The sequence below is a fragment of the Sinohyriopsis cumingii genome, chromosome 9 (genome assembly GCF_028554795.1).
Source record: "Sinohyriopsis cumingii isolate HCF-2022 chromosome 9, ASM2855479v2, whole genome shotgun sequence".
NCBI lineage: Eukaryota > Metazoa > Mollusca > Bivalvia > Unionida > Unionidae > Sinohyriopsis > Sinohyriopsis cumingii.
The window spans coordinates 74,013,971-74,028,135 of record NC_142969.1 but is presented as its reverse complement, the minus strand read 5'-3'; the positions used below and the strand labels follow the sequence as shown (position 1 = coordinate 74,028,135).

General features: G+C 36.8%; 1 protein-coding gene across 2 annotated transcripts in view; it reads right to left on the bottom strand.

The window, feature by feature from the left end:
- Positions 1 to 10,399, bottom strand: part of LOC149792028 (uncharacterized) — a 147,370-nt gene extending 136,971 nt beyond the window's left edge. For both annotated transcript variants that reach the window (XM_089970520.1, XM_089970519.1), the window contains exon 1: positions 10,126 to 10,399. In XM_089970520.1, coding sequence (XP_089826646.1) covers positions 10,126 to 10,308 — 183 coding nt within the window. In that variant the 5' untranslated portion in view covers positions 10,309 to 10,399. The remainder of the gene's footprint in view (positions 1 to 10,125) is intronic.
- Between the last annotated feature and the right edge of the window lie 3,766 nt (positions 10,400 to 14,165).

Genomic DNA, 14,165 nt, shown 5'->3' with positions numbered 1-14,165 from the left:
TGCAAATAGTTTTTTAACTTCATAACTATTGACTGAAGATCTTTTTTGGCTCTGATAATAGTTAAATAATTTAAGTAGACGGATACTATAATGAACAATTGTGATTGGCTGCTTCAAGGGACAAAAAACAAATACAATCGAAGATGCCGCGGAAAATACTGTAAAAAACATAATTACGCGCTAAAAAATCCCGGTTCAGGTCCTCGTCCTTGTGTTGGATGCGGTAATGGAGTCAGGGGAAAATATCAGATTTGTACTAGATGCGGAGGAAATGAGTATCGTGTTTTAATGGATTATTACAAACACAGACATGAACATCACGAAGACACCAGAAATGAAAATGCCCCCACGAAGATTGAATATTTATCTTCGAAGCGGAAAATCCTACAAAACCCTAAACGCTGTGTTGGATGTGCTAAAATGTGTACGGGGATATTCAGCTTTGTCTTACTTGCGGACGCAACGATTATAGGATTTATAAATCACACAACGTAGAACCGCTCACTGAAAAACAATTTTACCACCAGCAGCAGGGAGGGCGAACCGACCCTCCTCGTTGCGGTCATCTCCATAGACAAAATTTCACACAGCGAAAACAATAAAAAAATAGCAAAGTAACGGAATAAAATTACCCAAATTGGGGTCCTTTAAGAAAATATTTCGATGAGACCCAATTTGGGTAATGATGTGGGTTTATCCTATGATTTTTTTTTCCTACCGTGAAGAAGTGTGTCTCAAAAGGGTACCAATTATATTAGGTCGGTTCACCCTCCCTGCTGCTGCTGGACATATTACTTACGTGATCTGGTATCTGAATTTCTGATCTTGCTACCTCTCAATCTTCGTAAACCAAGGTTCCGATATATTAACCCTATCTACACCTCGGTGGATCGAGCATATATTTGAGTGCTATGTCCTAGCAACATATATTGGATTGTATGAGTTGCCTCCCTTAGTGTGTAATGTCAACTAATCAATAGCGTGTAAATGCGGTGCATTGTACATCGGTGAAAGTGGTGGAGGCAATTGACTTCAAAAGATACTTTGTATGTTTAATATCGAAAGTATTACTACGAACCAGAAAGAAGCCATTACATGCGTATTTAAGTGAAAGATATTTGTACCATCACGGACCGGCAGTGAAAAATTGTTTATTTATGAGTCAATTCAAGATGTGTGCTCCAGTTGTCGCGATAATGTTGGAAACGAGTTCGAATTTGAGCAAGTTAATTGTGACTTGATGCGGTGGCTTGCAACGACCCGAAGCACACAAATCTCTGCTCGATGAGCCAAGTTGTAGATAGGTTTAAAGTATCAAAACTTTGGCTAGTGAAGTTGGCAAACTCTTCAAAGACTATATTTCGCATTCGATTTCGATAAAACAGTACAAGTGTTTTTTACGACCAGGACCTTGCTAAAGTTCAGCCATGACTGAGATCCTTGCATAGTTAAGCCTTATTCATTTTAATAGTTGCATCATTCACAGTAATATGAAAATCACTATACTTAGGAAGCACTGTATGATATCTTTTGGGTGATATCGACAAATTAATATTTATATTTTTCATGTATATTATTTTCCAACACAGCTAATTTTGACCATAGTTTGGTCCCATTTATACTGGAGAACAAATATACATTATTTCTGGATACTGACACAGAAGCTCTGATATTAAACACGTACAAAAGTAAAACAAATTTTAAGAAAATGTATCTATGTGAAAATTACAAAAGATATATTTCACGAGGGTGCGATTCTACCAAATATCTAACTAGAGGTATATTACGCGTGGATGGTTTTGAATAAGACCGAATTTTATTTCTTATACCTCTCCCAACTCCCGGATTCCGTCGTCCGCCCTTTACAACGGTCTGATCGTATCCAAATAAAAGAGGGTAAATATCAACAAGTCTTCCTGTTAAATTGTATTTTTAGTGCTGTTGCATATTTAAAATAGAAGGCGAATACACTCAAGTTTGGCTGGTCTGCAATCTTATTATTGTATCTACAAGTAAACAAAATCACAAATGTTTTCAATTTCTTGTTTGTCACGTTGATATGCCTTTCTAATGAATGTAGTTATTTAGCTTGGCGTAGCATCGGTCTCTGAAGTGGTGTTCATTGTGAAAAGTAAGAAATTGTCATAATGGACATAGTCAAAATCAGGTAACTTTGTTATTGCAAAACCAAATGAAAGAAACTGACAAACTAATTCACCTATTTCTAGAAAGTACAACTTGTCTTTCAGGAAACATAAATTAATAAAGTGACACGCAGTAGCTCAATTGCTAAAGCTGTAATCCAGGGGTCGTATTTTCAATATGGGCCTAGACCATAATGTGTCGACTCCATTGGTGTGTCCATGAGAAAGGTACTTACCAGTCTCTCTTCCATGCCATGTTGTAGCCAATAATGTGTTAAACGTGCCGATAATATCCAACAAGCCAACTATTCATTAACAAATCATTTTTTTAAAAATAATAGATGTTACTAATAGTACAGATTTTGAATACAAAATAAATGTATATCTTAACATGGAACATCATTTATTGATGACTCGATAGAACATTGGCTGCTATTGCTAACAGACAGATGAGCTATTTTAAACGTTTGATATATCTTTGGACATCCCCATTGATTTCGCCATTGTGCAATTACTGCCTTTTGCTGAGGTAAAGTGGAAGTAGTTTTGAGTGCAGTAAGGATTATTTTTGTTTCAGTTGGAAATGTAATCGGAAGTACAGTAAAATTTCTACGCTTGTTTCAAATTTGGTTATGTCATTTGGATATGCATAACTAAGAAGATACATTCTGAGGAAATTCAAGATGCATAAGTTTATTGCCATTCTTATTAATATCTAAAGGAGACATATGTTTATGCCGTGTCCCTTGCATACTCGCTGTTGGAGGGACCCACCAATGACCTTCCTCGCTTCTCTCTCATATTCATATTGGATGTGCTATTATAGATGCATTTCTGATTTTTAATAATTTAAATAGTAGGTGTAAGATACTCATTGTCAGCGTGACGTTTGATGAGGAGTGAAACCTTTAATATAATTGATGATGATATCTTCAATTAATTAGAAGCCTCACAAAAATAACATTTTAAAAGATGTTTTAAAATTTCGGGTAATGTAGCTGCAGGTAGCAGAGACTAGTCTCAGATCAAAAATAAACTGACAATATTTTTCTTTTCTGCGGTGGAAACATATTGTAAGGGGTGTCAACGAAAGCAGATTTTAAAGGGCTTTCTATATCGTTTATTTATGTCTAATAGTTTTAAAAATATAGTCAAAAACCGAAAATCCGACAGTTCGATCTGACCTGATCCGACAAAGATTCAAAATGTCTGTCAACATTAATTCATCTAATGCATGGTTACTTGATATCAGAAATATATAATAAATTAACATGAGGCTAATAAAAATAATTATGTTTCCTGGATTTCTCTCAGCCATTGTGGACCAATCACTAGTTCGTTACTAACAAATTCGCAATTTGTTAAATGGTGTTAGAACCTTTGACAAGTTTATCTTTTCTTAGTAACAGCAGCCATATTGGATGGCAGATTGGAATAATTTTATAAACGTTAAAGTCATTCGTGACAAACTGTTTACTGTAATAATTGGCCAAATTATGTTGAGTAGTTTTTCATAAGAAGTAGCTTAAATGATACCCCATTTTCAGACATTTATTTCAACTTCGTGCAGTTTCTTACATATAAAATGTTTCCATATCTGATGTCATTTATGCCCATTTTGCACAAACTTTAAAGTCATTTAACTTTAAACGTTAACGGTTGTTGAGTTCCACGCAGTGGCTAAATACGGGTGAATGGCGCCCGGGGCAACGGTCATACCCCAAAGGGGTTCTGGCGCCCCAAAACCTCTGACACCCGTGGTTTTGCTGCCCTAAGATCTCTGGAGTCCTATCCGTCATCCCTCCCCACCCAACCAAGATATCACGCTAATGGTTTCACCTCAAGAATCATAAATATATTCGCCATTATCGGTCCAATTACAACTTGCATAGCTTTGCACACTCGGTAATTGTCTATATGTGACTTCAGCTTCTGTCTCCACTTAATCTTCACCAAGACTGCTGTAGTTTTGCACATTCATAATTTACAAGTGGCTATAGCTTATGTAGTGGTGTTCGGGGTGATCTGCGAGGGGTAGTACCTCTTGTTCATGGGCACGTCGTGCTCCTTCGGGAGTAGCTTGTCCATCTTTGGTCCTCAGCAGGCTCTCAGCCCTCACCTGTGGCTCCAAGTAGCTGTAGCATGCGCAGCGGCCACACCACGGGCAACGGCTTCGACTGGCCGGCTAAACCAGGTAGAGGGTAGCCGACTTGCCTCAAAAAAACTCTCGGTGACTTAGGAGCTTGCCTATCCTTGGATGCAAATCCAGTTTCGGCAGACTGGGCGGAAGAGATCAACTGAGTGATCCAACGGCCACGAAGGCGAATCTGCAAACGCTTTGTGGAGAGCGCAGGTATGACAAGGCACGGAAGACGTCATTGCCATCCAATGCATCCGAAGTAGTCCCCAGCCGTGACGAATCTTACCAATGAGTTCTAACTACCAAGGCCGGCAGAGTGAGGCTGTCTCTGTGCAAGGGCTGTTTCACTTTAATCTCCTTCACGCACAGGTTATGCTGTGCACCTATCATTCATCCTCATCATCACACTCATTGTTCCTTACCTGCACCTACCAAAGTCCTACAGCGATGGGCGTCTGGCGACGCAACAGGTGGAGATGACCACTGGGATTTGTAGTCAGAGACCTGTACGTAGGCGGCCCTTGGACAAGTGGTCGTTTTGCTCTGCACCCAGGGCAGCAGAACAGTTCGGCAGCATCCAGGGGCAACTGAGCAGACCTTTTCAGGACGGCGCTGCTCACACTGAATAGGGAGAGGCATAGAAAAGGTGGCCTAAATAAAGCTTGCCCTAAAATATCTGGCCAGAACGCCGCGGCTGGCAACATCATCTATATCCGCGGTCGAAATAATCAAAGAAAAAACTTTTTATTGGAACATGGAACATCCGTACTCTCATGGACAAAGAGAACGTAGCAAGACCACACAGGAGAACAGCTCTAGTTGCTAAGGAGCTTTCACGCTACAATATTGATATTGCAGCCTTGAGTGAAACCAGGTTCGCAGAGGAGGGTTCTCTTACTGAGCTAGCAAGTGGCTACACATTCTTCTGGAAAGGAAAAACCCAAAATGAGGACAGGATCCATGGAGTCGGCCTGGCTATCAAATCATGTCTTCTGAAGCAGCTTCCGGAAATGCCTGTTGGTATCAATGAGAGGCTAATGAAATTGCGAATACCTATCAGCCACAAACGCTTTGCAACAATCATCAGTGCCTACGCCCCTACCCTATCGAGCCCAGCAGAAGCCATCGAGCAGTTCTTTACCGACCTCAGCTCTGTACATAGCTCAGTTCTAGCTGACGACAAGATCATATTACTAGGGGACTTCAACGCCCGTGTTTGCTGTGATTATGGTCGATGGAAAGGTGTGCTTGGCAAACACGGTGTCGGCAGAATGAACAACAACGGCCTGCTGCTACTCAGCAAATGCGCAGAAGTTAACCTCCTAATCACAAACTCAATGTTCAGAATGGCGAACAAACACAAGAACACCTGGATGCACCCCAGGTCTCGCCAATGGCACTTAATCGACTATGTAATAGTCCGCCAGCGTGATGCCAATGATGTCCTCATCACAAAGGCCATGCGAGGAGCAGAATGCTGGACAGACCACAGACTTGTCCGAACTACCCTATAGCTGCACATTGCCCCTCAAGCATTCATGGACTGGCAGAATGACACAAATTCCATCAACAAAAAAGACCGCTTCAAATTCAATCAAGCTCAGGCTTAGAGGGAAATCCGCAAGATGCATGAGTACTTGTAGTAGGTTATATTGGTCAGTAAAACGTTGATGTCACTGTTTGTTTGTTGGTGGGTGTTGGGTCTGCGTTTCAGCGAAATTATCTGGCCATATCGCCACATTTGTTTCATATCATCGCAATCATAGCAAAAATGTTGATACTAGATGAATGCCAAGACCAAGGTTACACGGCTTGCGGAAATTCCATTGTTTTCTTCAATAAAGGTTATAATTAGGCCGGTGATTGTTAGCGGAGATGATTTGAATGTAGCTGAGTACGTAACACTCCTTTTTGTGAGGTATTCATTACTATCCTACCGTCTATACAGATGAAATACTTAATATTGCCGCGTTTAGGTGACAAAAAAGAAAAAAATATATGTAACTTCAACATATTGAAATATAAGTTATGAAAAATGGCTTATATATTTATACCGTATTTTTACCAATACTGATCAGGTCAAAGAAAATGATGAAAATTTCGACATTTTTAGCAGTACAGTAGATGCACATGCTAGATAATGGAATGTGAACTTGAAAAAGTAGAAGAAGGAAAAACTATGCCTAAAACAACGAAGAAACATAAGAAGTTGAGTAAAATACCCACCCTACAGCGTTCTTTAGAACCACAACCAGAGCCACACGATGAACCACCTGAAGGAGCAACGTGAAGTGGCCTTGCCACTCGCGATCGACGTCTTATGAAACAAAGTGATAATATGATCGGAGAATTGCAGGTGATTCAAGGCAAATTTTGTCCCAATAACATCCTCGCTGAAGTTGATCAGCTAGAAATTCTGATTGTTGGAAGACCAGTCAGTAATAATTCCCACGAAATTATTAATGAAGCAGCCGCTATTTGTAAGCGTTTATTTACCGGTGGCGTCATGGACAGTAGCGTCAATCGGGCGCTGATCTATGAAATTACTGACGATTACTACGGTGAGTGATCAATTAGAACGGCGATAACAAAATGATATAATAATGCACAACGACCAACGTGGACCTGAAAACATCATGGTGATGAATTCACGATTAAGGTTTATAAAATGATCTACTGAGATGGATTCGGCAATATTATTCAAGATTTATTTAGAAGGATAGCCCCAAAAGTTATCCAGATTGCAAAACATTTAGGTATGAAAGCCATCGCAATTGTTCGTGATAAGGGTATTATCACTGTTGGTGATGTTGCTAGTAAAGCATATTCGGCTATCAGAGACAGACTCGCACGATTAGTAAGACGAAAACCACAGCCAGCAAAACTGCCCAGCACCTAAGTGATGCCACCAAGTGTCAGCAAAATAATAAATCAATTAGCTGGTGGGCCATCTCTGACAAAACAAGCGGCCGAGGAGATGGAAGAAAAAAACATAACCGCAAAACTAACTGGTTTGATCCATCGTCGTTGGAGATCGACCACTTATCGATCAATTTTGGAACGTCGTTTAAGACAGCAGAGAATAAAGCAAAAATGTTCAAGCGTGTGTCTGATCCCGCATTTGACATGGATGTACCAGTACTCAAGGATGAGTATGTGCGTGATTATCAGTATTATTCTTATGAAGCACGAGAACCAGACCAACGTGGACGAATCGAATTACAAGTCCAAGATACATAAAGTTATTTCTTGCCCGCCGAGACATTTCTTGAAGTTCATGGTAAACTTGTGAAAAATAATAGTACCATATACGGTGCAAATGAGCGAGGTGTATTCATTAACAACGGTGTTATGGCGTTGTTTACTAGTGCCAGATATATAATTGATGGTAGATAAATCGAAACATGTTTCGATATCGGTGATGCTGCAACGACAATTATCGGTCTTGCAAAATTCAACATATGTTCAGACAAAAACAATTCTAAAATAAACATTTTGCGATGTAACATGACATAATGGATGACACACGCATTCATGATATAAAAGAAGAATTATAATTAATACATAATAAGCCGAGTTGTTTCTTTTTAGATACTGTTCAACAAATCAGTTTCTTGCTCCACCCCTACAACAACTGATTGTATGGAATTCGCAGGCTCTTTGTATAATTATGGACTAAATATAGCCAAAGTTAATAGTTGCAAATGTATGAAAAGCACCCACCAAATGAGACTTTATGAGACTTTATGCAAGATATGACAATTTGGTGAATGGTATAAAACACATCAAATGCAGCCATAAAAGGTTCACAATCAATTCAACTTCAAATTCCTTCAACGTCAAGATCTCACAGACATTGTGTTTTATGTAAAAGACCATATGGTCATCAAAATCATCTTGTTAATGTCCCATTATGTACCATAACCCAGTCTTTCCATTTGGAAATCTCCCACTTTGCTAATGAATCCCTGCAATATATCACTGCAACAAAAAAGTTTGAAAGCTTTTCCTAATCCAATGATGATTATTTCCACCTATTTTGAATAGAAAATGGATCTATTCCTGTAACCAAATACGGTTTAAATCCTGGTTCAAGACAACAACTTGCTGAATAAGCACAACTTTAACGTCAAGATGGATGCAGACACTTGCAAACTGAATAAATCTCCCAGGATATAAGTTGATTACGTGCGTGATATCACTATGGGCATTTATCAAGCCAAACAGGCTCCAAATTATAAAATGAACATCTCCCAGAGGAAGGGCAAAATGACGTTATAGCATGAATGGATCTTCCAGGTCTGTTACATTTACAAATCCAGTCTCGCCACTCCAAAAATAAAATATTTCGATGTGGATCCAATACAAGCCGAAATATTCTATGGACTCCATCAAAGGATAGTATTGGACCTGCAAGATTGCTGCTCGGTTGCTGTGTATTGTGCCCATGTATATATAGTTTCCTTTGGTTTCTTGGCTGCAAAATATGGGTAAATGATGAGCTGTCATCTTAAGGATGCATCATATATTCCAGAATGTGAATATTACAACGAGGAATCATGTGAGGAGTTGTTTTTTCTATACTCTGTCCACTACCTTCATCAGTAGTCATCTGGCTCGTTTTATGTATATATGAAAATGATACTTTTGTGTAATATAAATTGTCCTCCATATCATGAGGTTTCCATTATTATGGCATCTTATATGTGTGATATTGAAGAAGAGAGAATGATAATACATAACAATTGCCAGATTGAGGCCTTCCAGGGCCCTCATCACTGAAAATATTATAGTACCCCAACCTCAGCAACTAAATTTTTAATTTAAAAAAAAAACAAATATCAGAAGCTAAAAATGGCTGTAAAATATGAGTACTGCCACCATTCCAAATCAAAATATTTCTACATGCAGATCGAAATGGTCATATATCATTTATTCAATTTTATCATCAGCAAATAATTATACTTTTTCCGGTGCCCATATTGGGCTATTGCCCCTAAGCACTTGCTTAATATGCTTAATGTCTAGTCTGGCAATGTACATACCACATTCAAATGAATACAAAAGGCATATTTTTAAGATATACTCATTAATAATTTGACTTTGTATGTCCATGTCCATGTTGGCCTGAATGGTTTATTTTAATGCTTTCTATTCTCTCTGATTACTGTTCAGACATTGCAAGTTCTGTCTGGTCACCTCCCATTGAAAGTATGAGATGTCCAAGGTTAAATACACGAAAAATGACAATTACAGTAACAATTGGTCATCTCAATTGTACAGGCGGCAGGAGTGTATCACTCCTGCGTCATTGTGCGTGGATGAGTGGGGACGTTACAATCATCAGGATTTGCTATTTATTTTGGCTAACTGCTACCGTTAGGTAATATGTGTTTAGTGCATTTCTTTTATCAGATGTTCATCGTCTAACTTGCATAAATTTTCAGTTTGAAACACCTCTGAGAACCTCCAGTGATACAGAAAGCCTTACGGAGAGATATTCGCAAGATTTTGCGTAGGAATACGGACGAATATGTCGGTCAACATGTATAGTATACAGGACTTAAAATCTTTATTCACATAATGTGACTATCTTTGCTTTAATGGTATATATGAAAACATTTTCATATAAAGTTATTTTATTGGTTAACATTTTTCTATACGTGTTTGAATGTATACATTGCCCCCATCGATGGCACCAGTTTTGAGTCATTACGAAGAATTGAATAGATGCCTACATGTGCATTTGGTGTTTATTAGAGAGAGAGAGAGAGAGAGAGAGAGAGAGAGTATAATCATATATAGTTACTTTAAACAATGTAAAAGAAGAAAAATACTTACTTTGTCTCGTTTCTCATCTATGTGTGTGTGCAAACTTGTTCCCGACATTTTCTTGAAAGTTGCATTCGTTATATAAATCCCCGAATCTTGCACGATGTAAATCATCATCTTTGCAGACTCTAAGTGCTGATAAATGACACTTACAAAACGATTAATAAAATGATTCTGTTTCCATTTGTTCATTATAGGTATATGTTCTTTATAAACGTGTTTATCCTCTCACTTCACAGACAACTGTATGCAGTCAGTGTAATGCAGTATTCCGCGCTGGTTTAAAAATAGGCGCAAACGATCTAGAGCGTACAACACCTATATTCTGTTTCTATCCTGTATCCTCCAATGTCATTTCTTCTAAAACATATTTCACATTTTTCAGAAGTTCATTAAAAGTGCTGAATCAATAGTGTTTTCTTTCTTATGATATATATATATATATATATATATATATATATATATATATATATATATATATATATATATATATATATATATATATATATATATATATATATATATATATATATATATATATATATATATATATATATATATATATATATATATATATATATATATAAAGATGTTATATCTTTATGGATGAATATAAATTTTATAAATAGATGGTAGTTTGACTATAGGATACCTCAAGGGGTGTGGAATACAATTTTGTTCTTCTTCTAAAGATAGAAACACACTAGTGTGTGTGTTATATAGCCATACTAATATGATGATAAAAGTACATAAATACATAAAGAACATTTGTCATGTCCAGTGAAGGTAACAAACCGATGTATTCGGCGAAGAAGCGAATGAACAGGCCCCTGTTAACGCCTGCTTTACAATCATATTCAATAACATCAAACAATCATTTAAATAACTGAATAATATTAAGCATTATTCAATATCATTAAACAACATTTTATTGAATAACGGTTTTTTATTTTATGATTAAGTACCCTTTTGTCAACGTATTTTAGAAGCAGTTTTCAGTTGACGTATAAGTTCGATATTCTATTTTTGTCTACGATGGACCATTTTGGATTAGTTTTAGAAACTAAACTTTATTTATAGAACTTCATAACCGATAAAATTAATAAAAATGCATATGGCAAGTTTTAAACTGAGTGAATAACGCATAGTAAAGCAGTATCTATGAGCAGTAAATGGAAAAGATGAATACTTTTCATGTCTTTTTTTAGTGTTTTGACACCTTGTAACCATGGCACCGGACACGTGAACTCACAACTGATGTCATAAATAAATGTTAACCACCCCATGTGTACAGTATACATCATATAAGGACATTTGGAGAGGGGGAGGGCAGAAAATGGCCCTTTTTGAATATAGTCATTTTGGTAAATGTTGCAGCATGAGAACAACTACATTGCATGTGTGGCAATTATGAACGTCCATGTATTAGACAGCGTTACATGATAAAACTTATTCAGATATGAAACACAAATCTAAACCAAATTAGCGGTATTTTCGACAAAGGTTAATATTTAAACAGAACCTTCATAATCTAGCATATTAGTAATGTTAATCCTGATTGATTGCGGCCAATATGATCAAATACGTTTGCTAAATTTAGATTCGCTCACATGGATTATGCACTGGATATTCTGGGAAACTGACCTTTCAGTTCTATATTTTTGTCTCTCTGGTGGCTTGTTTGTACAAATTTAAGTACACATACATGAATACATATAGGGTACCTGCATACTCCCTAGACCGCGTCGGTGGCCTAGTAGTTACAGCGTCCGACTCGGATGCGGGAAGTTGCATGTTCGAACCCAGGCCGAGTCATACAAATGACTTATTTAACAATGATACTAACAGCTGCCTGATATGCGCTCAGCATTAAGAGGTTAGTATTAGGACTGGTCGTCCTGGTTTCAGGATAATGAGTCTAGGTGGAACATCATGCTACATGTCTGCGGCATGATGTCCCAGTGCTAGACATAAATATCACTGCAGATATAACTGAAAAAAACCTTAATGAAACACACCCGCACACACAAACACACACATTTAAAAATCAGGACATAATATATACAGGAATTATATTTATTTTGTCAAGACAGTATTTGACACTTCCTATATTTTGCTTCTTTCCAAAAATTGGATCTCACTATGGTAACCATTACTCTCAACAGCAATGTTCATTACTGAATTGAAAGTACCACAATGCTCAATGCACTTTTCACGGGAAGAAGGTTTTGAGGATGACAAACGTGATGTAGGAATGACATATGTTTTTGTATCCAGATGTTTTTTCAAAATAAAGCCCGCAACTAGTCACATTTAACATGACCAACTGTTGGTGCCAGCAAATATTAAATGCTTTGTAAGTGTATTCAGTAATTACATTAAAGTCAGTTAAGCATGTGACATGTTTAAAACATTCTCATACAAGGTACATGCTATTTTCTATGTATCAAAAATGTACTGATATGATTTTTAAATGTTTCATTATTTTGGTACCATAGAAAAGTCTATTGACATATTTTAAGGAGACATACTAAACGTAAAATGTAGTAAGGAATTGTTAGATGTTGTTCATTTGACACTCATGCATACACTCATGTAGGTGGACGAAAGTATTTATAGTAATTGACTGCATAATGGCATGTTTTTATGGTAGAAGTTTGTATTGTTATACATGGCAATATTAGAGGCTTAAGTAGCTCTTTACAAAATTTTAAATTGAAATATATTTAAAGTCTATTAAAATATCATATTACAACAAGGAGTTTGATTTACAGTCTTGTATACACATCTAGGCTATGTAGCAACCTTGTTAAACTAAGTTTAGATATCTATATTTTAGTAATATTATTGTGAGCCAGATCAATTCTGACATAGTTGAATCTGCTATGTAGTAATATAACAACACTAAATCCGGTTCATTTCACCAGCCTTATAAACCAATACTTTCACAACAAATATAGTCTTGTACAAATAAACATTTCATATATGCCATGCGATAATAATAGAGGCTACATGCGTATACTAACTTATTTCTCATTTCAACTCTTTTCATGAAAACAAATATCAGATGTACATACATACATGCATACATACATACATACATACATTCATACATACATACATACATTCATACATTCAGAAATATCACTACTTAAATATAGTTTATCTCTCTCTCTTTGGGAGCTAAACATCACCTAGATTATGAATGAAATACTGTACATGATTACGATGACTTCCAATCTGTGTTCGGCTGATCCTAACTTACTTAAATCTATAGTGGCCCCAGCAAGAAGAAATTATTTTGATTTTACATTACATGCATCCTAACAGAGTCTAATCACCTGAACTGACCCCAAGTAGGCAATATAGAAATATTCTCACATTCATATGTGTATGGCTGTATTTTCAACTTAAGAACACCAGTGCAAGATTGCTACTCATGCTTCACATCTGACTTTTATAATGACTTCCGAATATATTGACAATTTACTGGGAACATAGGGCACACAAAATATAAAACACTTCCTTGTTTACATCGCCATGTGAAAATATTGGATTCCAGAAATCAAGTTAAACATTAATTGCAACATGTTTACATATTGAATCGAGCTGTGGTTTACGTTAAATGTAACACATGCATATGGTTGTTTTGCAACTTGAAAGTTAAAACAGTATTCACGGTATTTCTTTTTGACTTAGTGCTTTAGTGTAGGATTGAAAATTCCATCATTGGGATTACAAAATTGCATCTAACACTCAGTACATCCTTGTGTATGACTTTAAATCCTAAGCTTTGAATTGAATTTTGGTATCCTAAACAAGATCATATGATGGGTTATATCAGTATTACATTGAGCGTTTCAATGTCAACTTGGGAAGGTAGTCACAACTGATAATCAGTAGAGTAATATTACTACGTGTGTGTGATTTGGATTTTTAATGTAGATTTAACAACTTGTCAGTCATACCGCTACAACATATGCAGTGTGGCAGCCTTTAGAGATGTCTTTCACTGGGGTATAATGCTGCAAACATGTATTATGATGTCT